The 26,053-nt window shown below is 45.2% G+C and overlaps 1 protein-coding gene across 1 annotated transcript in view; it reads right to left on the bottom strand.

Moving 5' to 3' along the window:
* TGFBR1 (transforming growth factor beta receptor 1) overlaps window positions 1-26,053 on the bottom strand; it is a 235,963-nt gene that overhangs the window by 52,370 nt on the left and 157,540 nt on the right. Inside the window, exon 6 of the mRNA XM_030209667.1 lies at window positions 17,754-17,910. Coding sequence (XP_030065527.1) covers window positions 17,754-17,910 — 157 coding nt within the window. The remainder of the gene's footprint in view (window positions 1-17,753; window positions 17,911-26,053) is intronic.

Below are 26,053 nucleotides of genomic sequence, written 5' to 3'. Positions count from 1 at the left end.
AGCTGCTCCACTGCTTATGTCTGGCTCCACTCCGCGATGGGAAGATCTTTTGTGCATGCTGCATCTTGTGGCCTTCTCGGCACTGCTGCTGGACTGGGGTGGTCATCCTCGGCAACGTTGGCTGCTGGTCTTCTCTTCTGAGGCTGTTTCGTGCTCGGAGAGTGCTGCACGTCGAAAAGGCCCTGTTTCCTCCTGGATTACCGATTCCAGGCGTTGGCTACTGCCTGCATTCCTGTCTTGCTCGCAGGATCTGATTTCCTGCCTTGAGTGTCTCAGCGAGTCAAGATCTGATTTTGGACTCCTACTTTCTCTTCTTTTTGTTTTCTATTCCCTGCCTACTTATTTGATTAAATATTGTATTAATATTCCCTTCCCTTCTTCCTCCAGTCCCTCTCTACTGTAATTGCAACTGCTTCATTAGTTCATTGTAAGCCGCTTAGGGGCTGCTTTATATGGTAATAGGCGGGGTATAAATGATCTAAATAAAATAAATAAATAAACTATGATTCAGATTATTCTTTCCAATGTGCATCACCTGGCATTTGTCCACATTAAATTTCGTCTGCCATTTGGATGCCCGGTCTTCCAATTTCCTAAGGTCTTCCTGCAATACTTCACAGTACGCACATGTTTTAACAACCTTGAATAGTTTTGTATCATCTGCAAATTTGATCACCTCACTTGTCGTTCCGATTTCCATATCATTTATAAATATGTTATATAGTACCGATCCCAGTACAGATCCCTGCGGCACTCCACAGTTCACACTCCGCCACTGAGAGACATGACCATTTAACCCTACCCTCTTGTGTTCTGTCCAATAACCAATTCCTAATCACACCAGAACCTTGCCTCCTATCCCATGACTAATTTTCTTAGGAGTCTCTCATGAGGAACTTTATCAAAAGCTTTCTGAAAATCTAGATACACCACATCAACCGGCTCACCTTTATCCACACGTTTATTCACACCTTCAAAGAAATGAAGCAAACTGGTGAGGCAAGACTTCCCTTGGATGAATCCATGCTGACTATCTACGTGTTCTGTAATTTTATTCATAAGTACATAAGTATTGCCATACTGGGACAGACCAAAGGTCCATCAAGCCCAGCATTCTGTTTCCAACAGCGGCCAATCCAGGTCACAAACACCTGGCAAGATCCCAAAAACGTACAAAACATTTTATGCTGCTTATCCCAGAAATAAGCAGTGGATTTTCTCAAGTCTATTTAATAATGGTTTATGGACTTTTCCTTTAGGAAGCTGTCCAGACCCTTTTTAAATCCTGCTAAGCTAACCACCTTTACCACATTCTCTGGCAACGAATTTCAGAGTCTAATTACACGTTGAGTGAAGAAAATTTTTTTATCAGATTCCTATTAAATTTACTACTTTATAGCTTCATTGCATGCCCCCTAGTCCTAGAACAAAATTCACGTCTACCCATTCCACTCTACTCATTATTTTATAGACCTCTATCATATCTCTCCTCAGCCGTCTCTTCTCCAAGCTGAAGAGCCCTAGATGCTTCAGCCTTTCCTCATAGGGAAGTCGTCCCATGACTCTCCAGTTTCCTCTGGAGTCTTTCATGAGGTACTTTGTCAAACGCCTTTTGAAAATCCAGATACACAATATCAACCGGCTCATCTTTAGCAACGTTTGTTTACCCCTTCAAAGAAATGTAATAGATTGGTGAGGCAAGATGTCCCTTCACTAAATCCATGTTGGCTTTGTCTCATTAATCCATGCTTTTGAATATGCTCTGTAATTTTGTTCTTTATAATAGTCTTTACCATTTTGCCCGGCACCGACGTCAGGCTCACCGGTCTATAATTTCCTGGATCCCCTCTGGAACCTTTTTATGTTTAAATCATGTTTATTCGAACAAAATACACAGTAGCAAAACTACTTTTGTTACAGAAATGGAGTTTTTACATTTCTTCCCTTCCCCCCCCTACTCCCCCCCCCATTCCCCCTCCCTTGTACTAATATCACATTATTCATACATTCAATAAATGACTTCGTGCTGATGGAGTTAACGTATTCCAAAGAGGTGCCCACAATTGCTGAAATTTTTCCCCTGCCTGTGATTCAAAGTCAACAATCTCCACCCTCTCTATCCGCATCATTAACAGCATTTTCAACCGCCACTGTTGGAGGGAGGGCGCTTTAGTATCCAACCACTCCGTTAGAATAATCTGTTTGCCAGCTATCACGGTTCTGGCTACAAATGCTGTAAAGCCCCTCACCAAGGGCTGCCGCAACTGGGGTTGGCTAAACAGTAGAGCCGGATCATAGCTCCAACGCTGGTGCCAGATTTTATTAACATAGTTTATAATGGCCTTCCAGAGTCCTTCTATGCTTTTGCATGTCCAAAACATGTGTCCCAAGTTGGCACCCTCTGTTCCACACTTCGGGCACTCCCCCCAGGACGACAGACCCATATAAAACGCTCTTCTAGGGGGAATATGCAGCCGAAAAACAAATTTGTACTGTAATTCCCAGTGTGTAGACTGGTATGTCACCCTTCTGATTGATAATATGTGAGACCGCACCAACGCTGAAGCAACATCTGTCCCCAAGTCTGTTGTCCACTGCTGAGATAGAGTTTTATAATCCGGCTCTGGCATAGTATCCTTTATGTGCCTGTGGTGATGGGAGAGTAGCACTCTCTGTTGGGCCTCTAGGGAGAAAGCCAACGCAAGTTCCTCCTGAACATCCTCCGCTAGGTGCTCCCAGGGCAGAGATGTCACATAATGTTTTAACTGCTCATAGTGAAATCGTTCTCCATCAAGAAGGCCGTATTCTGTTTTCAGGGCCTCGAACGATTTCATGCGCCCCTCCCGGGTTAGCACCTGTAGCAGGTACTCCAATCCCCGCTTTTTCCATTTCCTAAATGCCCCATACATACTGCCTGGTACAAAGGCCGAGTTGTCACAAATGGGTAAGTATGGCGAGACCTTTGTTGAAAAATGATGCATCCTACTAACCCATTTCCAGGTTGCTACTGCTGTTCTCATAATCAGGGCTTGCTGCAGGACCTGCGGGATGGGTGCTCCAGTCGAGTGCAGATAGTTGCTGAAATGGGTCCCCAAAGTAAAACTCAGTTCCACAGAAGTATCTGAAAAGTCGCTTATTCCTCGGAACCAATCATTTATATGCCTCATTCCACAGGCCACATTAAAGTACCGCACACTCAACAGTCCTAATCCTCCATATTCCACTGGTACGCATAGTACCCTCACCGGCAGTCGAGCTCTTTTGCCCCGCCATAAGTAGTGTTGAATCATTCTGTCCAGCTCTTTCTCATCCTTCTTGTTCAGGTATAACGGCATTGTTTGTAGGACATATAACCACCTCGGGGCAATGATCATGTTGTATAAGGCTATTCGGCCCAACAAAGAGAGAGGCAATACTGTCCATGCTTGTAAGCTATTTCTTGTATCCGTTAGCAGTCTTTGTATATTAAGATCATATAGTTCCCTCCTCTCTGCGGAAACCAGGACTCCCAAATATTTAAATTTACCTTGAGCTATCTGGAAAGGTATCTGCCCTCCCCTTGCTCCCCCCTCCCCCGCATGTCCTATCTGCAGTACCCTGGAACCTTTTTTAAATATCGGCGTTATATGGGCTACCCTCCAATCTTCCGGTACCATGCTCAATTTTAAAGATAAATTGCATATTATTAACAGTTCCGCCAGTTCATTTTTCAATTCTATCAGTACTCTGGGATGAATACCATCCGGTCCAGGAGATTTGCTACTCTTCAATTTGTCAAATTGCCCCATTACATCCTATTGGTTTATAGAGATTTCATTCAGTTTCTCCAACTCGTCAGCTTCGAATACCATTTCTGGCACAGGTATCCCTCCCAAATCTTCCTCGGTGAAGACAGAAGCAAAGAATTCATTTAATCTCTCCACTTTGTCTTCCCTAACTGCCCCCTTTTACCTCTCAGTCATCTAGTGGTCCAACAGATTCTTTTGCAGGTTTCTTGCTTTTAATATACCTAAAAAAAATTTTTACTATGTGTTTTTGCCTCCAATGCAATCTTTTTTTCAAAGTCCCTCTTTGACTTCCTTATCAGCAATTCTGCATTTGACTTGACTTTCCTTGTTTATTTATTTGTGGTACATTTATACCCCACATTTTCCCACTAGAGCGAGCACAATGCGGCTTACAATGTTACAGAAGGTTACAAAGCAAGGAGGGTAATAATGACTGACAAGTCAAAGAGACGGGAAAGAACAGGAGGATTATACAAGGAGGCTGAATAGGTTGGAGTAGTAAACGAGTAAATACAATTAGAGATAGACGGGGATGAAGCGTTAAATGGTAGAATAAGCTTTCTCGAATAAAAACGTTTTTAATGTTTCCTTAAGAGCTTGTGATCTTCAATCTCCTTTAGATGCCTTGACAGAACATTCCAGGACTTTGGGCTGACGTAGGAGAAAGATGAAGAAAAAAGCAGTTTATATTTAACTGATTTGCAGCTTAGATAGTGTAGATTAAGGTAGGATCGAGCAGTTACCGAAGAATTTCTGCATGGCAGATCAATTAAATCTAGTATATAAGCAGGGGCTTCCCCGTAGATTATCTTGTGAGTCAGTGAGCAGATTTTGAAGGTAATACGGTCTATAATGGGGAGCCAGTGTAGGTTAAAACGAAGAGGCTGTGCATGATCAAAGCGTGATTTGCCTAATATTAGCCTTGCAGCTGTGTTTTGAGCAGTCTGGAGCTTTTTCAGAATGAAATTTCAGCAGCCTGCATAAATTCCACTGCAGTAGTCAATATGTGATAGAACCAACCAGTGAGTAAGGGTTCAGAAGAGCTCCCTTGTGAGGAACTGCCTGAGACGCCTCAATCTCCACATGGAGTGGAACATTCTTTTTGTGATTGAGTTTAGTTTGGCTGTCCAATAGCAAGTGATTATCCAACAAGACACCAAGGATTTTCAGACTTTTTGAGATCGGAAGAGTGTAATCCTTGGTGATGAGTGAAGTCGGGATAACCTTATTATGCTGGTACGAAAGGATTAGACACGGCGTTTTCTCTTTACTGAGTTTGAACTGAAACGCAGTAGCCCAAGAATCCATGACGGAAAAACTAGCAGCTATTGTGTCGGAGATTTCAGCTAGTGTGGATTTGAAAGGGATATAGATGGTCACGTCGTCTGCATAGATAAATGGGTTGAGACCAAGTGCAGATAAGATTTCCTCAAGAGGAATCAGCATGATGTTGAAAAGAGTAGGGGAAAGGGGAGAGCCCTGAGGTACTCCACAAGAAGCTTTCCATGGTGTAGAGATGATAGATTTGGATTTGACGCTGTACGTTCTCATTGACAAAGCCCTTAATCCAATTAAACACGGTACCAGCTATACTGAATGTATCCAACAGGTGAAGGAGGAGATTATGACCCACCATGTCAAACACGCTGGACATATCAAATTGAAGAAGTAACACTTTGTTCCCAGTAGATATTAATTGTTTAAAGTTCGCCAGGAGGGTAACTATTACTGTTTCTGTACTGTACTGTGAACGGAAGCCCAATTGTGAGCTATGCAGGATGCAGAAGTTATTCAAGTAATCAGTTAATTGACTGTTGACCACACTTTCCATTGTTTTGATGAGCACTGGGATAGATGCCACTGGGCGATAATTGAAGATGACTTCAGCTTTTATTTTCAGGTCCTTAGGAATGGGTGTGAGAAGAATGCTTCCATGTTCAGGTGGAAGACACCATTCTTGAGCATGAAATTTAAATATGCTGTTGCAGTTTCTTATTGTTTTCAGTCGGTTCCTTCTTCCATTTTCTGAAGTATTTTCTTTTTGCTCTAGTAGTTTTTCACCTCACTTTTTTAACCATGCCGGCTGAAGTTTGGTCTTCCTCCTTCCTTTAATACATGGAATATATTTGGCCTGGGCTTCCAGGGTTGAACAGCATCCATGCCTGATGTAAATTTTTGACCCTCGCACCCTCGCAGACTAAGTTTTTTTTTTTCACTGTTCTCATTTTATCATAGTCTCCTTTTTGAAAGTTAAACGCTAATTTATTGGATTTCCTGTGTATACTTACTTCAAAGCTAATATCAAATCTGATCATATTATGATCACTGTTATCAAGCGGCCCCAGCACCATTACCTCCCGCACCAGATCATGCGCTCCACTAAGGACTAGGTCTAGAATTTTTCCTTCTCTTGACGGCTCCTGTACCAGCTGCTCCTTAAAGCAATCCTTGATTTCGTCAAGGAATTTTACCTCCTGAGCATATCCTTATGTTACATTTACCCAGTCAATATCGGGGTAATTGAAATCACCCATTATTGTGTTGCCCAGTTTATTTGCTTCCCTAATTTTCTTTAACATTTCTATATCCATCTGTTCATCCTGGCCAGGTGGGATGGTAGTGCACTAATATCACTATCCCTTTCCCCTTTACACATGTAATTTCAATCCACAGGGATTCCAAGATGTGTTTTGTTTCCTTTATAATATTTTCCACTATTTTGCCCAGCACCGACGTCAGGCTTACCGGTCTATAATTTCCTGGATCACCCCTAGTACCCTTTTTAAAAAAAATCTGCATCACATTGGCCATCTTCCAATCTTCAGGTACTATGGACGATTTTAACGACAGGCTACATATTACTAACAGCAGATCAGCAATTTCATGCTTGCTTTGAGTACCCTTGGATTTATGCCATCCGGTCCAGGTGGTTTACTACTCTTTAATTTGTCAATTTGGCTCAGTACATCTTCCAGGTTCACCGAGATTTCTTTCAGTTCCTCCACATCATCACCCTTGAAAACTGTTTCCGGGACAGGCAGATCTCTTGCATCTTCTTCCATAAAGACAGAAGCAAAGAATTTATTCAGTTTCTCTGCTATGGCCTTGTCCTCCCTGAGCGCCCCTTTTGCTCCTTCATAATCCAACAGTCCCACGGATTCCCTCGAAGGCTTTCTGCTTCTGACATACCTGAAAGAGTTGTTACTGTGAGTTATAGCCTCAGCGGCTAGTTTCTCTTCATATTCTCTTTTAGCCTTCTTTATTAATGCTTTGCATCTGACTTGCCAGTGCTTGCCTCTTATTTTCTTAATTTGGGTCCTTTTCCCATTCTTTGAAGGACAATCTTTTGGCTGTAATGGCCTTTTATTTAATCTTTTACCCATGCTGGCTGACATTTTTTCTTCTTTCCACCTTTGAAATATGTGGAATGCATCTGGACTGGGCTTCCAGGATGGTATTTTTGAATAACGTCCACGCCTGATTTAGTGTCCTAACTTTTACAGATGATCCTTTTAGTTTCTTTTAAACCATTTTCCTCATTTTATTATAGTCACCCTTTCAAAATTAAATGCAGCTACAGTACATTTCCTTTGCGAGTTCATCCCAGATAGTAGCCGAAACTTGATTATGCTATGATCACTGTTTCCCAGGGGACCCAACACCGCCACCTCTTGCACTATGCCCTGCACGCCACCAAGGACCAGATCCAAAATGGCTCCTCCTGAACCAGCTGCTCCAAGAAGCAGTCATTTATTACATCTAGAAATTTCATCTCCCTGGCACTCCCCGATGTAACATTTATCCAGTCAATATTGGGGTAATTGAAATCTCCCATTATTATAGTGTTGCCCAATTTGCCAGCTTTCCTAATCTCTGAAAACATTTCTTCATCTGTCTGTTCGTTCTGCCCTGGCAGACAGCAGTACAGCCCTACAAGAATACTCCTTCCCTTCACACATGGAATTTCTATCCATAATGATTCCACACTGCTGTCACATGGAATTGTTTATTTTATTTGACTCAATTCCCTCTTTAACATGTAGCACAATCCCCCCTCCAATTTGATCCTATCATTGCAATAAAATTTGTACCCTGCTAATTCGGTGTCCCACTGATTGTCCTCTTTCCACCAAGTCTCTGAGATACCTATTATATCTACCTCATCATTTAGTACTATATATTCTCTCTCTCCCATCTTATTTTCTAGGCTTCTGGCATTTGTATACAGGCACTTCAAATTGTATTTTTTTCCTTTGATCTACAAGCTGCTTAGAAGTTGAAGGGGATGATGTGCATCCTTTATCCTGCTCTCTCATTAAGCACACGGCATCTCCTATAAGGGAGATATCGGAGAGGGAAAGGAGCCAGTGGAAGAGCCCTGGCATCTTAGGCCCGATGCAGAAGGCACAGTGCAGAAGCTTGGGCTGACTGAGGTGGCTGAAGAGCCCGCTGAAATTACCCTTCTATTTGGAGGACAATAACTGAATAAAACTGAGTAACAGGTTGGACAAAGTGGAGCATGTGGTTGCGATTAAGGGTTGTTAAAGTTGAAGCATCAAATGAAGAGTGTCTAGGGAAAATTAAATATTTGGAACAAAATGTTAAAGGTTTGTTAAATGGGCAAATGAAATGCACAAAAATGTTCACAGGCTATCCAGTTTAAGATGAAACTGGAAAATTCAAAGAGCTTGTAATCTTCGGTTTCTGAATTTTCTTAAAATTCAGGTACAATCAGCAAGAGTTATTTAAAAAGTATATCTTGGAGATCTTGCAATTGTTTAGAGTCACTTCCTCCAATAAATAAGACCTACTACCTTGTTTAAGAGACTGCTGATGAGAACATGTGAATTTAAACTCTGGTTTGGAAGCTGTTTCCCCTGACAGTTTGTGAGGCATATTTTCAAAGCAGTTTGGGAGGCTAAGTTCCATAGGTTTCTATGGAACTTTGGGAGGCTAAGTGCTTTGAAAATGAGCCTCTGTGTGTGTCAGTTTTCTGAAACCTTCTCAGGACTTGGTTGAAACCCAAGCAACACTTTTGGTGTCCATTGTGTTCGAATCTGATCAGAATTTAGCTTTGCAATTGTTTATACGAGTCAAAAATTATGGTGTCATCCTGATGTGGGCAGACACACAAGTCTTTCCTGGATCTCCACCTACGGGTTCAACAAAATGGTGGTGATTTTTCCTGCAACTTCCAGTTAAATAATGTTTGGTAAAGTTTCAGAATGAGACATATATTCTATGACTCAATACACTTAAAAATTTCTTGATAGTAAATTTCCTTTGCAGTTAGTGAGAGTGACTCCCTATTTAGAGATATTAAAAGATATGATATATTCAAGCATTTAAAGATTGACATTGTGTTTAGGCCATATTTCATACATATTTATAGACTAAATCCCTTCATTTTTTTTTTAGGAGAATTCTTGTCCACAATATAGTCAACTTACTATTCTTGCAATCCTATCTCAGCTTCCTAGCTCAAGCTCCCTCAACTATCTCTGCTTCCAACCGTTGTCTATAATTAATCTTAGTCTGATTACTGGTCAATTTCCTGACTTATGGAAGACGGCTGCTGTCTGTCACATTTTAAAGACGACAAAATTTAGATCCCTCCGTTCCAGGCCACTCAATCTCTCCGGTATGTCTAAAGTCCTTGAAAAAGTTGTATTCAAGCAACTTTCTGATTTCTCTGAGAAAAGTGCTTGCATTGTACCCTCATCAATCCAGTTTCAAAGCAGATTTCAGTATGTAAATAATCCTGACAGCAGGCATTATATTCTCACGAGGTGTAATGTGGCGCTGCGTTGCCAGGTCTGAAGCTTTTATGACAAGCTTTACAGAGCTTTGTGGAGCACGAGACACGCTTCACCGCGCATGCATGGGTGCCTTCCTGCCAGCCACGAGAGCGCGGTTACTGCAGTTAAATACTACAGCATAAAAAAAAATAAAATAAAATAATAGACACCACCTAGGGGAGGTGGGAGGGTTTGTGAGAATATAAGGCCTGCTGTCCTTGGAGAATACCTGCTACAATAAGTATTTATGCTTCCTCTGAGGGCAAGCAGGCCATTAATTCTAACCAGTACGGTATCCCTAGCATCCAGGCTCAATGAAAACAAAATTTGGCCAATTGGGCCTCGCAATGGCGAGGACATAACTCAGATTAACCTGAAACTATATACAACTGAGTGAAAGTACTGCCTGAAACAGAATAAAACGGGCCGGGGGGGGGGGGGGGGGGGGGGGTGGTGGAGTTGGATTCTAGACCCCAAACAGATTCTCTGCCTAAACCGATTGTCACATCGGATATCCTGCTCCAGGCAGTGAGATGTGAATGTGTGGACTGTAGACCAAGACACATCCTTGCAAATTTCTTCAATGGAGGCTGACTACAAGTGGTCTACAGACGGCTCCAACATGAACCTCCAATGTCAGCCCAGCCTGGGCAGAAGTGAAATAAATTCATCTGCTAGCCAATTAGAGGCTTTACATTTCCCCTATAGCGACCCCCCCATCATGTTGGGATCAAAAGAAACAAAGTTGGGCAGACTGTACATGGGGCCTTGTCCACTCCACGTAATAGGCCAATGCTCGCTTGCAGTCCAAGGTGTGCAAGATGCTCTAGTCAGGATGGGCATGAGGCCTGGGAAAGAATGTTAGCAAAACAACTGACTGGTTCAGATGACACTCTTGACACAACCTTTGGCAGGAACTTAGGGTGCATGTGGAGGACTACTCTTATGATGCAACTTAGTATAAGGTGCATCCACTACTGGAGCCTGCAGCTCACTGACCCTACGAGCTGAAGTAACAGCCATCAAAAAAATGACTTCAGATAGCAGGAATTCAATGGCTCAAAAGGAGCTTTATCAGCTGGGCAAGAACGACGTTGAGGTCCCATGACACAGGCAGACAGACGTTTGACAGGGGCAACCTCTCATGAAGCGAACTAGAGGCTGTCCAGAGATGGGCTTACCCTCTGTATGGTGATAAGCACTAACTGCACTGAGGTAAACCCTTACAAAGTTGGTCTTGAGACCAGACTCAGAGAGGTGTAGAAGGTATTCAAGCAGGGTATCTGTAGGGCAGCAAAGAGGATCTAGGGCTCTGCCCTCTCATCAGATGGAAAACTTCCTCCATTTGAAAGACCACCACCTCTTAGTGGAATTTTTCCTGGAAGCCAGCTAGAGACACCCTTCGACAGACTTAAGGAAGCAAATTCTAGGCTCCGAGGGTCAGAAAACACGCCAATCTCCAGTTCTTTGGAGGATAACTTCATAATAAGAGGGAACCAGATCTGCTGTGGCCAGAAAGACCCGATCAAGATCATGGTCCCGTGGTTTTACTCGAGTTTCAGCAAGTCTTCCCCATCAGAGGAATGGGAGGATACACATACAGAATACCTGTCCTCCAATGCAGGAGGAAGGCATCTGATGCTAGTCTAGTGTGAACCTGAAGTCTGGAACAGAACTGAGGGGCTTTGTGATTCAGGTGAGTGGCAGAGATTTACAGAGGGGGTGACCCACACTCGAAAGAACTCGTGGGCAACACCCATGCTGAGGGAACACTCATGCGATTGCATAAACCTGCTAAACCTGTCAGCCAGACTGTTGCTTCTGACCACCAAATAAGTGGCCCAAAGGAACATGCCGTGCTGACGAGCCCAATGCCATATCCAGACAGCCTCCTGATACAGAGGGCATGATCCAGTGTCCCCCTGCTTGTTGGTGTAATACATTGCAAGGGTGCCCAGGGAAACCATCCTGAACTTCTCTTTGACCAGGAATTTGTTCAGGGCCCTTAGGTCTAGGATGAGATGCAACCCCCCCCCCCCCCCCATCTTCTTTTGCATGAGGAAGTACTTGGAATAGAATCCATGCCCTTCTTCCCCTGGTGGAACGGGTTCGACTGCATGGGCCTTTAGAATGGCGGACAGTTCCTTTGCAAGTACCTGCTCATGCTGAGAGCTGCTGAAGTAATGGGGAACAAAAGGCTTTCCAGAAGAGATTGCCTCCTTCAAGTGGAGGGGAGGGTTCAGAGGGGATACCATGGGACTCATCCTCCAAAAAATACCTTGAATCCTCCTCTGACTCCCATGAGCGTTCCTCATTGGTGTCAGACAAATTCCTCATGGGATGGCTGAGACCGAGCCTGTCTCGACTTAGATAACCATTTCCCCGAGAGGGGCATCAAGGAGTCAGCTCCTGCCTCAACTCCAGTGAAACTTACTTTACCGAGTAAGAGGGGATACCAGCATGGGTGGCAGTGGATACCGGGGCCATACCACAGGCTGAGGGCCAAGTGGGTACGCAATGGGCAGTAGGGTAGGTGCAAGCACTCCTGAAACTGATGAACACTGCTGCAGGCAGCCATCAAGCAGCTCAGGGAGCAAGGTCTGGATACACTCATCGACGGATGACACCGGGAAAGACTGGGGTGTCTGCTCTGAGACAGGCTGCAGAACTGATGGGGCAGAGATGAAAGTCGGATCCTGGCTGCCTGGAGACAGATGCATTGGTACCTCCTGAATAGAAAAGCAATCTTCCTGGCGCAGTTTCTTGGGTGCCGAATCCCTCGACATCCTGGAGCGACCGACACCATGCATCAAGGACGACAGATGCCGACCAAGTAGGCAGAGTTCCTGATGTACAGACACTTGGATAGATTTGAACACCTGAGTGGCGAGATATAGTATGTTGTTTACCCTCAGGCTTGGCTCTAAGGTTTGAACTGGTTGAAGATGTGATTTAGGGTACAATTCCGAGGCGTTCCAGGAGTCTTATAGTGGACAGAATGGAGGTGTTTGCCAACTCCTGGGAGCCTGCCTTAACTAACCAGTCATCTAGGTAGGGGAAGACGTGTAAGCTGCAACACTACGCAGGAGGGGCAACCACATGAGGCATTTTGTGAAGACTCAAGGCGCTGAGGCCTAGCCAAATGGTAAGACCTTGTACTGATAGTAGAGTTCCACAGTGGAAGAACTTTCTATGTGCAGGGAGAACAGATACGTGGGTATGTGCCTCCTTGATCCCAATGCCAATTGTTGAGTTGTATCATGAGAAGTAATCTCAAGGATATCATGCAAAATTTTTTGAGTATAAAAACTTGTTCAAGTCTCACAGATCAGGAATTGGACATACTCCCCCTGTCTTTTTTGGTATGAGAAAATACCTGGAATAGAACTCTCAACCCCTGTCCGGTGAACTAGTTCTACTGTATTCTGCCATAGGAAGGCAGAGAACTGCTCTTGAAGTAGTTTCATTTGGAGGGAGCTGACACGAGACTCTTGTGGTGGATGGTTGGGATGTCTTTTTTGCCAACACAGAAAGTAGCTATGCTGAATGATGTGTAGCAACCAACAATTGGGGATTATGAGAGGCCATCTCTGCTGGAAGAGAATGAGCCTTCTTTCACTTGGCATGGACAACTGTACAGTGGCAATGCTCTCTACAAAGGAGCCAAAAATTAGGTTTAGACTACTACTACTACTACTATTTAGACCGAAAGGTTGTCTGGGATTTTTGACCCTGTTGCTGCATAGTCCTTGGAGGAGGAGGAGTGTAACATCACTTAGACATATAGTAATTGGAGAGTCAATACCCTCCTGTAAATCTTCTTGACGTAGTAGCAGCAGTCGTTTGTGGTCTGGATAATCTTTACAGTATCTGTATGTTCTTCTTTTAATTAGGTTGACCACTTCGACTGTCAAACAGGTTTTCTCCAAACGTAGATTTGAGGTTGGAGACCCTGAGCCAGAAGAGACATTGCATTGCCATGTCTAAGACGGAAATGCATGAAGAGACATCGAAGGTATTTACGATCGTCGAGACGTTTTCTGTGAAGCTTTTGGAATTCGTCAGCTTTCTCAGGAGGAATGGGGAGAAGAAATTCATCAAAAGATAGAATGTGCTGTATTAGAGATTAAGTAACTTGTGAAATAAAGTTGATAATCCAAAATGCGATTGGGTAGCGTTGAAACTTAAGATTTCTGCTAAAAGTGTCTAATTTTTAGCTTCTCTTCCTGAGTACATCGATGAGGGGAGATGTGGGCAGAGTGCCTGGAGGAAGAATGATGGCGATACTCTTTAGGCTTTTCACACCACAGCACCGATGAGGACGCAGAATCCTTACAGGTACGTGGTACCGTCAGATCTTGGACCTTCTCGATGTTGTGCCAAGATGTCGATGCAGGTTCCACGTCAAGTACAGAATCCCCTGTAATGCTCAATGCAGATTCCAATGTAGAACAAAAAAGATTTTCATACAGGACTCTGCGGGATTTAAGGGTCCTCACTTGCATGCACAGGCAAAGGCTACACTGTATGTCCTGGTGCTCTGGACTCAAGCACAGAACACATCAGTAATGGGGGTCTGTGCCTGAAACAGTCCTATTGCATTACTTCTGAAAGCTACTTGGCACACTCATTGAAATGGAGGGGGAAACGGTCAACATTAGATCAAAATGCTCTATGGTCTGGGGAGCTCGAGTAGTCGCATACCCGAAAACAACTCATGCTCAGACCCCAAAAAGCTGAAAAGTGAAATGAAAAGTAATTAAAGGAGAATATCAAGATAAAATGTCACAAAAAAGGGAAGGCAAAAGTTTGACACGCTGAGATTAAAAAGTAACCTTTCTACTTTGCAGAAAACTATACTGTTGGTCCCGTGCTCAAGCGTCAGGTGGAAAGGCACTCGTATATGTGCGATGGGTGCACTGCCTCAAAGATTTAAAGTGACAGTGCACTTGGCAGTGTCCACTCTGGGCTCTGTGGATGGTATCACCCACATGTGAGAATGGTATACTTGCTTGTTCTCGGAGAAAATAACAGATATGGTGTTATGGAGTAAGCTGAGTTACAAAAGACAGTGAGAAGAACAACTCACATGGCATTCTCTAATCTACTAAAACTATGCATCTGTATAAAATGGAAACCAGCTCATGCTGCGTACGACTGGTAGCGCTATAGAAATGATTTGTAGTAGTAGTATCAGTTTCTGAACATTACAGAAAAATTCATATTGACCAGCTCATGCATCTTGGTGATTAAATAATACATAGCAATGAAAAAGAAACTCAGTCCCTATAAACTATAAAAAGATCTACTACATGTTTTGTTATTATGCTCTTTTTTTTTAGAATGTATCATAATGGCGGAGCCAGTAGAGGCTGAGAGAGAGCCTTCCTCCGGAGAGGCAATCTTCAAAATGCTCATGGCCTGCATAAGCAGGTTGGGCAAATCCTCTGAGCGAAAAAGCCGTGCTGCAGAGGGGTCGTCCGCTCCAGCTGAGCGAGGATCAGTCTCTTCCATCGATTCCGCTAAGGATCTCTGGGAGAACTCAGACACACTGCCGTCATCCACATCAGAGGAGACAGAGTCCCCCGAGGGTGGAAGATCCACCTGAGGGCGCTTAAGCATAGAGGCCTCATCACCCCGATCAGAGAGATAGGCAGGGGCAGTGTTTTGCATAAGAAAGGCCTGATGCAGCAGCAAAATGAACTCAGGGGAGAAACCCCCCCAGTCTGTGCATTTCTGCAGCCTGTGCCGCGGCCCTAGAGGCGCCCTCCATCTGCGCTCCCAGTAGCGGGGGAGAGGCGTGTTGCGCATCCAAAATGGCGTCCGGCATGAAACTCCGAGAAGGAGCAGCACGGGAAGAAGGGCGTTTTAATTTCGCCGACTTCTTACTGTCGCCCGATTTAAGGGCGACCAAGCTGTTAACGTCTCCCATCTCGAGGGCGGCCCAAGAAGAAGCCGACCGAGCCGCGTGGCCGGTCACGACTGGGAGGGCGGCCAGTGGGGGATGGGTGCCTAAGGCAGGAAAGGCTGCCGCGCCGGAGGAAAAACCGGTGAACTCTCCCGGTTCCGAAAGGGCGACTATCTTCGATCCCCCCGCTTCCCCGCTAGGCGCGAGAACGCGTTCCGGGGAGCGTCTTTTCGTGCCCTTGCCATCCGAGGCCATAGCCACGTGGAGACCGTTGGGGGAACCCCCTGCCCGCTAGTAAAAGGTAAAAATTACCTGATTCTTGCTCCGAGCAGCGACGACTTGTTCCAGAGAGCAGCTGCAAATGGACGTCCTTTTTGAACGTTTAAAAAAAAAAAAAAAAAAATTTTTTTTTTGTTTAACGGAGCCAGCGGGAGGGGGGAGAAAAGGAGGACCTGGCACCACCAGGTTTGCACTTGCTCACGAAGAGCCCTCAACCCCAGGTACTCAACAAAACCTAAACAATTAGGCTTGGAGAAGAGCTGCTGCTGTGTGACCACATACCTGCTGAGATAGAGAACATACTGGGGAATTTCCGGCAGCACATGACCACATATAGGGAGGCAAAAGATTGCTCTTTATCTCCACCTGCTGGTAGATGGACACAACCCACCAGTCTATGGATTGATTGGCTTGATGATAGGGAAAAAAAAAGTTAAAACTTGTGACATAATGATGCTCATTTTCAAAGCCCTTAGACTTACGTGGAGAGGCATTTTCGATACGACGTCTAAATCAGACTGGACGTTTTAAAACATCCAAAAACTGAGCAGTGAAAGTGACCATTTTCAAACTATAAAAACGTCTATCTTTTCTCTTTGAAAATTTCCTAGACTTCATTGTGCTTAGTGCATCTATCTTTTTGGACCATTTTCAAAACAAAAATGTCCAACTGAAAAAAAAAAAAAAAGCACAAAATCAAGCCACTGGGATGCAGGAGCTAGGTTTCCTATAAGACTGGCCGCACAGGCATCCCAGCAGAGCAGTGGGGCATCCTAGGGGGCACTGCAGTGGACTTCACATAAAATATCCCAAGTATGTATCCCATCCTTACCCCTTATACTGTATGGTGAACCCTTCAAAACCTGCCAAAAAACCTACTGTATCCAACTATACACCACTACAATAACTTATGGCAGCAAGTGTCACCTATATGTGGGTACAGTAGGTTTGGGGGGGGACTGACATTTTCCACCACAAGTGTAATGGAGTGGATTGTGGGCCTGGTCCCTCTCTTTACTGTACACTGCACTGACCATTAGGCTATTCCAGGGACCTGTTGCTGCTCTAATAGGACTAGCCATACCATCTGAAGCTGTCAGAGGCTGTTATGTACATTTTTGTGGGGTGGTAGGGGGTCAGTGACCACTGAAGCACTAAGGGGGTGTCATTCCTTTATTCCTGCAGTGGTTTTCTGGTCATTTAGGACACTTTTTATGGCTTACGCGTTAATAAAACAAGTCTAGAACCAGTGTTGCCAGGTGGGCGGTTTTACCGCCCAATTGGGCGGTTTTCCGCGACCCGCCGCAGGAAACTTTTGCCCGCGGCGGGTTGCGGTTTTTTGGGCTTCTTTTTTGTATTTTGGGCGGTTTTTAGGCGGGTTTTTCGGCCGTGGGGCGGGGTTAGTGATGTTTTGGGCGGGGCTAGTGATGTTCTGGGCGGGGCCAATGACGGGGAGGCGGGGCCGATGACGGCAGGGGTGATGGCGGGGGTGTCAGGGGCGGGGTTTGAGTTTGGGCGGGTTTTGGGCTGGATTTAGGCTGGTTTGGGTGGGAAAAAATTTTTCCACCTGGCAACCCTGTCTAGAACAAAATGTCCAACTTATAGCCCTGGACATTTTTGTTTTTTTCCATTATGGCAGACAAAATGTCCAAGTGTTAGGAACGTCCAGATCCCACCCTTAACATGCCTGTTGTGATTTGAACGCACTTCTGACAGACTTCATTAAAAAAAAAAAAAAGGCTAAAAATTGGTTTTGAAAATACCAATTTGGACGTTTTTGTGAGAAAAATGTCCAAGTGCAGATGTATGCCACTTTTTGGATGTTTTTCTCTTTTGAAAATGAGCCCCATAGTAACCTATGGAACTTTGTAAGTCTAAGTGCTTTGAATACACACCTAAAAATTAAAATTTAAAACTGTTAAATGGAACAAGAAAAACATGTTATAATTCTTTAAAATAGATCATGGTGCGCAGTTCTACCTTTTTGTTCCCACTCTGTGGTTTGGTGCAATGTCAATGGTGTCCGTAGCAGAATCATGTCTTACTGCTAGTCCCAGGTCTGCGATACAACATGTTCCATTCTTTTTCACTAAAATATTTTTTGATTTCAGATCTCTGTGTGCAATAGCTGGCTTTCCTATTAAAACAAATCTTAAATTAGTTTTCCATACATCCTTATTTTCTCATTCATTTACTCTCATTTATCATCTGTTTTATTTCAAAGAATCGAGTCAATGAGTGGCTACTGGTTAGAGGAGCAGACTAAGAACCAGGGAAGCCAGAGTTCAATCCTGCTTCTCCTACAGACATTCCTTTTGACCTTAGGCAAGCCACTTCTCTCCACTGCCTTAGGTAACAACTCAGAAGTCCTATTGTGGACCTAAGTTGCACTGAGCTCTGATTTAGAAAGGTGAACTATTAAACCTAAAATCCAAATTAGCTAATATACATATAAATTATAATACATTAAATACATATAAATTAGCTAATTTACAAAGTAATGATGACAGAATAAGATAAAATGGCTTCTCCAATATGGGAAAATTAGGTTCTTACCTTGGTAATTTTCTTTCCTTTAGTCACAGCAGATGAATCCATTCACTGATGGGTTGTATCCACCTACCAGCAGGTGGAGATAGAGAACACTGAAGAACCACAGTGACCCTTGGACGGCTAACCCCAACTGCCTTCAGTATTTGAAATTTCCAAAGCAGAGTGAATAAGAACGGTAACATCATATAAACTTTCCTCAAAGTGAACAAATGCCCCAGAACCGGAGCAATAACCATACAAAGGAGGGACGATCTCAACCTCCTGTAGTAGAACATCATGTAGAAATTTTGTGAACTGGTATCCAACTGCTCCCAATGAGATATATATCTGCATGAAAGATCTGAACAAAAAACAAAGTCAGAAAGGGAGGGATCATGGATTCATCTGCTGTGCCTAAAGGAAAGAAAATTACCAAGGTAAGAACCTAATTTTCCCTTCCTTGTCATCAGCAGCAGATGAATACAATAACTGATGGGATGTACCAAAGGGAAATACTGCTGGGCAGACAATAACTGATGGGATGGGAGGCGGGAAATACTGCTGGGCAGACTTATACGGTCTGTGCCCTGAAAAAGACAGGTACAAATTCAAGATATGAGTTTATCTTGGGCAGATTAGATGTACCATGCAGGTCTTTTTCTGCCGTCATCTACTATGTTACTATGTTACCAAAGCACTCCCTACTTAGGGTGGGAACAGGCCACTCCGCAAGCCAAACACTTGTGCTCCAAAAATCGCGTCTTGCTTCGCTGCAACATCCAGCCTGTAATACCGGACAAATGAGAGCTGAGAAGCCCAAGTAGCTGCACTACAGATCTCTTGAAGAGAGAGTGCACCCGTTTCAGCCCACGAGGAGGAAATCGCTCTCGTGGAATGCGCCTTAAATGCTTCAGACGGAGACCAGCCAAAGCAGATACGTACAAAAGATGACTTCCTTGAGCTGAAAAAGCGAGGGACTTTGACGTTTGCAGTTGATGCCATTAGATCCATTCCGGGTGTCCCCCATTTGGCACAAATCTGAAGAAAAACTTTTTCTGCCAGTTCCCATTCCGTCGGGTCGATTTGGTGCCTGCTGAGAAAATCGGCTTTCACGTTGCCCTGACCTGCAATGTGAGCTGCTGACAGAAGGTCACAGGGCCGGTGGTGGGCAGCGGGACTGGTGGTTGGGAGGCGGGGATAGTGCTGGACAGACTTGTACGGTCTGTGCCGGAGCCGGGGTTGGGAGGCGGGGCTGGTGGTTGGGAGGTGGGGATGGTGCTGGGCAGACTTGTGCGGTCTGTGCCGCAGCCAGTGGTTGGGAGGAGGGGCGGGTGGTTGGGAGGCGGGGATAGTGCTGGGCAGATTTATACGGTCTGTGCCCTGAAGAGCACAGGTACAAATCAAAGTAGGGTATACACAAAAAGCAGCAAATATGAGTTATCTTGTTGGGCAGACTGGATGGACCGTGCAGGTCTTTTTCTGCCGTCATCTACTATATGCACTATATAAGCTGCAGGTGGAGCTCGGCCCAGTGGCAAATCTGAGCGGCCTCCGTGGCCAGGGCCCTGAGTGCCGCCATGACGATTTATGTAGGCCACCGCTGTCGTATTGTCTAACAGAACCTGGACCACAAGCCCCTTCAGAGTCTTTTGGAAGGCCATAAGAGCCTGAAATATCACTCTCAGTTCCAAGCGATTTATGGACCATCCCGCTTCCACGGTTGTCCACTGACCCTGAGCATAGCTTCCCTGGCAATGCACTCCCCAGCCCAAAAGGCTGGCATCTATTATCACCAGGCACCAAGAAGGAAGCGCAAGCAGCATTCCTTGGCCCTACATCCTGTTGGAGAGCCACCATTCCATACTGAGCCGGGCCTCAGGGAGCCACATTAGTCTGCGTTGATATTCCTGGGAAATCGGGGACCACTGTTGAAGCAGGGCAATCTGCAGAGGCCTCATATGCACTCTTGCCCATGGAACCACCTCCAAGGTGGCCGTCATCGACCCCAGCAGCTGGACCATGTCCCAAGCTCGAGGGCGAGGCATCCGCAGGAGCAGACTGACCTGATTTTGAAGCTTCCACCGCCCTTGGTTAGGGAGAAAGACAAGCCCTGAGGCCGTGTCGAACCGGACCCCCAAATACTCGAGAGACTGAGAGGGAGTCAGGTGACTTTTGGGTATATTGACCAACCAGCCCAGCGCCTGCAGGACTGTAACCACTCTGGCTGTGGCAAGACGACTTTCGGCTGCCGAATCCGCTCTGATGAGCCAGTCGTTGAGATAAGGGTGAACTGATACCCCCTCACCTGAGACAGACAGCTACGACCACCATTACCTTGGAAAAGGTACGGGGAGCTGTGGCTAGGCTGAAAGGCATGGCCTGAAACTGGAAATGTTGTCCCAACACCGCAAACCGGAGAAACCGCTGATGAGGGGGGCCAATTAGGAATGTGCAAATACGCTTCTTTTAGGTCGAGATGTGAGAAACTTTTCTGGCTGTACTGCCGCAATGACAGAGCGCAGGGTTTCCATGCGAAAATGTCGTACTCTTAGGGCCTCGTTGACTCTTTCGCAAGTCGAGGATCGGTCTGAAAGACCCACCTTTTCGAGGCACGACAAAATAAATGGAATAGCGGCCGCAGCCGCGTTTGGCGGGAGGCACCGGTATCACCGCTCCGAGGTGCAGCAAGACTTGTAAGGTCTCCTCTACCGCCGCCCGTTTTACGGCAGTGTCGCATCGGGACTCCACAAACACGTCTCTCACCGGGGCACCGAATTCCAGTCGGTAACCTTCTCTGATCGGGTCCACGACCCACTGATCTGAGGTAATCTTGGTCCACTCCTCTAGAAAGAGGGAAAGACGTCCTCCTATTGCAGGCAAGGAGGAGTGGACCGGCGTCCCATCATTGTGTAGGACGCCCCTGAACTCCTGGCCTTGAACCGGCCCCTGCGGAACGTTTGTCCGAGCGAAAGGAGTTCCTCTGCTGAAAACGGGCACGTTGAGAAAATCCAGCAGAGTGCCCTGGGCGATACCTACGAGCTTCACGGAAGCGAGGTCTAGGAGGAGGGAAACACAGAACACTTGGAAGAAGGCCTCGGTCTATCCTCAGGCTTAGAGTCCCCTAGGTCTTTAACAATCTTCTTCAAATAACAGGAGGCCCCAAAAGGGTAACCTCACCAGCCTTTGCTTAGAGGCCATGTCAGCCGCCCAATGCCATTGCCAAAGAAGGCGGCGGGCAGAAACCGCCACAGACATCTGTTTAGCCGAAGCTTTGACCAGATCATAAAAGGCGTCAGCCAAAAATGACAGGGCCGACTCCATCCGTGGGGCAACCTCAGAGAGGGAACCCGCCCCATCGGCGGGCTGTTCCACCACCTGTTGTAACCAGGAAAGACATGCCCGGTCCGCATAGGAACTGCAAATAGACGCCCTTAAGGCAAGGCCCGCAATTTCAAAGGACAGCTTCAGCGCGGATTCCAGCCGCCGGTCCTGCATGTCTTTCAAAGCGACCCCTCCCTCTACTGGGAGAGTGGTCTTTGTAGTCACCGCCATGACCAACGCATCCACTTTAAGCATCCCCAAAGGGGACAAGTGCTCCTCACTCAGAGGATAAAGCTGACCCATAGCCCTGGCCACTTTCAAAGGCCCATCGGGGTCAGACCATTGAGCTGAAATAAGCTCTTGGATGGAGTCATGCACAGGAAAGGCCCGAGTAGGCTTCTTAGTACTCACCATCCTAAGATTAACAGAGGAGGCATCGCCCTCGGCAGGATCATCAATCGAGACGGCCTGCAAGGCGTCAGTAATGAGAGCTGGCAGCTTGTCACGGTGGAAAATCCGAACTGCATTGGGATCATCCGAATCCAGTGGCAAACAGGCACCCTCATCTGGATCATCCGTCCATGAGGGCCTGCAGATCCCTCAGACTCCCCACAGCCTGACCACTTTCAGACGGGGAATTTACCCGTCTGCGTTTAGCGTCCTTCCAACGCTCTGGGGAAGAAATAACCTCTGTAGCCAGCCCCGGGCCATCAACACCCGCGGGGGGGGGGGGGGGGGCAGAATGCAACGCAGTGTCAGACACATGCGGCACAGCTCTTTTCAGCATAAACGTTTTATTTATTGCATTTGTATCACACATTTTCCCACCTCTTTGCAGGCTCAATGTGGCTTACAATACATCATAAATGGTGACAACATGAGAAAACATACATTTAGTATTACAGAAGGATTTTGGGTAACATGATAAAAAAAACATGATAGTATTTTAACAAGCAAATATTATAAGACAGTTCTGGATATATGTAAAGGAGTTCACATTTATTGATCTTTGTGGTATGCCTTGTTAAAGAGATGGGTCTTCAGTAGTTTGCGGAAGTTATTTCATAGATCGTTTTTAAGTTGCGCGGAAGCGCGTTCCAAAACTGTGTGCTCAGGTAAGAGAAGGTTGACGCATGCATTAGTTTGTATTTTAGACCTTTACAGTTAGGGAAATGAGGAGTGGAGGAGTGGCCTAGTGGTTAGGGTGGTGGACTTTGGTCCTGGGGAACTGAGGAACTGAGTTCGATTCCCGGCACAGGCAGCTCCTTGTGACTCTGGGCAAGTCACTTAAACCTTCATTGCCCCATGTAAGCCGCATTGAGCCTGCCATGAGTGGGATAGCGCGGGGTACAAATGTAAAAAAAAAAAAAAAAAAGATTCAGGAATGTGCGGGATGATTTTTTAGCATTCCTGGGTGGTAAGTGTATCAGGTCTGACAAATAGGCTGGGGCGTCTCCGCGAATGATTTTGTGAGCTAGGGTGCATATTTTGAACGTGATGCGTTCTTTAAGTGGGAGCCAGTGTGGCTTTTCACGTAGGGGTTTAGCACTTTCATATTTTGTTTTACCAAATATGAGTCTGGTTCTGAGCTGTCTGAAGTTTCTTGATTATTTGCTCTTTGCAACCAGCGTAGAGTGCGTTGCAGTAGTCTAGATGACTGAGTACCACTGATTGTACCAGGTTGCGGAAGACGGTCCTTGGGAAGAAAGGTCTTATCCTTTTTAATTTCCACATTGAGTGGAACATCTTCTTGGTTGTATTTTTTGCATGATTCTCAAGTGTTAGGTGTCGATCAATGGTAACTCCAAAAATGTTTAGGGTGTCCGAAATTGGAAGATTCAGTTTTGGTGTGTTAATGGTGGTGAATTTGTTCGTTATGTTGCGAGGTGAGTATTAGGCATTGGGTTTTTTCTGCATTGAGTTTCAGCTGAAATGCATCCGCCCATGTACGCATGGTCTGTAGGCTTTGGTTGACGTCGTTGGAGATTTCCTTTAAATCTTGTTTAAATGGGATGTAGATCGTTACGTTGTCTGCATATATATATGGGTTGAGGTTTTGGTTTGATAGTAGTTTGGCCAGGAGTATCATCATTAAGTTGAATAAGTCGGTGAGAGGAGGGAACCCTGTGGGACTCCGCATTCGGGTGTCCATGTAGCTGATGTGGTCGAATTAGATGTCACTTGGTATGATCGTGTGGTTAGGAACCCCTTGAACCAGTTAAGAACGTTATCTCCAATTCCGAAGTACTCGAGGATACGCAGTAGTATTCCATGATCAACCATATCGAAGGCGCTAGACATATCAAATTGTAGAATTAGTATGTTCTTGCCAGTTGCAATCATTTGTTTAAATTTATTCATGAGAGTGACTAGTACCATTTCCGTGCTGTGGTTAGCCCAGAATCCTGACTGGGAGTCATGTAGTATTGAGAATTTGTTTAAATAGTTTGTGAGTTGTTTGGTTACCATCCCTTCTGTTAGTTTGGTTATTAAGGGAATGGATGCTACTGGCTGTAGATGGTTAGTTCATTAGCACTCTTCTTTGAGTAGAATGCTTCCTTTCTCCTTCGAGAAGAGTCCAATTTGTAACATATAATTCACATGATTCGTGAGGTCTGTTATAAATTGTTGGGGAGCAGATGTCATTAGAATGTTTGGGCATACGTCTAATTTGCAATGAGATTTTGCAAATCTTTTGAGCGTTTGGGAGATGAGATCCTCCGATAATATCTCGAAGTTGGTCCAGGTTCCGTCTGCCGGGTATACGCCAGGGTCTGGGTCTAGACAGTCAAGGAGTGCGGTGTAATCGGTGGTGCTGACTGGTATTTTGAGTCGTAATTGTACGATTTTCTCATGGAAGTATCTCGTGAGATTGTTTGCTCCTGGTGTATCTTTGCTGTTGGTTGTGATTGGTGTGATATCTAGTAATTTGTTCATGAGTTGAAAGAGTTTGTGTGTGTCTTTGTAGTTGGGTCCGATTTCAGTTTTATAAAATAATCTTTTAGTTTGTCTTATGGTGTATTTGTATGTTCTTTGAAGTTGTTTCCAGGCATTGAGTGTGGGGTCGTCTTTCTTTTTGTTCCATGCCCATTCTAATTGAGTGTGGGGTTGTCTTTCTTTTTGTTCCATGCCCGTTCTAATCTTCTAACTTGTCTTAAGTTTTTTCAATTCTTCATTGAACCATGGTGTTTAGTTTTTCCTGTGTGAGGTTCTGGTTTGAATTGGGGCAATTCAATACTGATCTGCATCTATCGTCCCATTCTAGGAGGAATTGGTTTGTGTCTGCCTTTATTGTCCATCCGTTGTGGTATATCTGTTGCCAGAATATTACTGGGTCTATTTTTTCTCTCGTGGTGTAGATTTTGCGTTCTTGTATATTAACTGTGTCTTTTGTTCGCCATTGGAGGGAGATGTATGCTTTATAGTGGTCTGACCATGGTGCGGGTGTCCATCTTGTATCTGTTAGTATAATGTTTGAGTCTGAGTCGAATTTGTGTGTGATGATGTCTAGTGTGTGTCCTTTAGTGTGAGTTGGCTGTGTGTTTGGTGCGTGTAGATCCCATAGTTGTAGGAATTCTTTGCATTCTTGGGTGCTTGTTGAGTTAAGATCTTCAAGGTGCAGGTTGATATCTCCTATTATGATAAGGTTTGAGGTAGAGACACAGGTGTTCGAAATGAAGTCCATAAAGTGTGTTTGGGAATCTTGCCAGTTTCCTGGCTGTCTGTAGAGTAGGACTGCGTTTAGGTGTTCATGCAAGTTTGGGTGACTGATTCTTACCGAAGCGATTTCGAGTTGTGGTAGAATGGATTCGGCTATGGTTGTGATAGCGAACTCGGATTTGTATATTATGGCTATTCTTCCTCCTCTTTTTCCGTTTCTTGTCCAGTGGGTGATTTTGTATTCTGCATTAAAAGCACAGGGGAGAAAAACTCACCCTGACCCTCCGCCTCCGAATTAGGAAAAATGGATGTTGGAGCTCCTCTGGCAGCATCTAAACGAGGCGTCCCCCTACAAGACTCCTCCGCAACTGCGAGGGTTGAGACATGCAGCGCTTCCAAAATGGCGTCCGCTGCCAGCTCCGAGCGGGAAGAATCATCGCTTGGCATGCTCATACTAGCGCAAGCGTCTAAGGAGCACGTTTTGCACAGCCCCGCTGCTGATCTGCGCTTACCACAACGGGAACAGGGCTTAACTCCCTCAGCAGCCATCGCCCGACTGGACGGAAATATAGCAATAAAATGGCAGCTTTGCGCCAAAACTTACTCCGTTCGGAACGGCGTCCGCGGGACCTCCCCAGAGGAGCTGGGCACCACTCTCACCTCAGAAGACCGAGTCAACGAGCTCCGGTCAAGCTGCACAGAACCAGAATTTCTGGAAAAAGGCTCAGAAATAGCAATGCTGTACAAGCGCGCACTTTTTTTTTTTT

This window comes from Microcaecilia unicolor, chromosome 1 (assembly GCF_901765095.1).
Source record: "Microcaecilia unicolor chromosome 1, aMicUni1.1, whole genome shotgun sequence".
Lineage (NCBI taxonomy): Eukaryota > Metazoa > Chordata > Amphibia > Gymnophiona > Siphonopidae > Microcaecilia > Microcaecilia unicolor.
The sequence above is the reverse complement of the archived record's forward strand: the minus strand, read 5'-3'. Positions and strand labels throughout refer to the sequence as shown.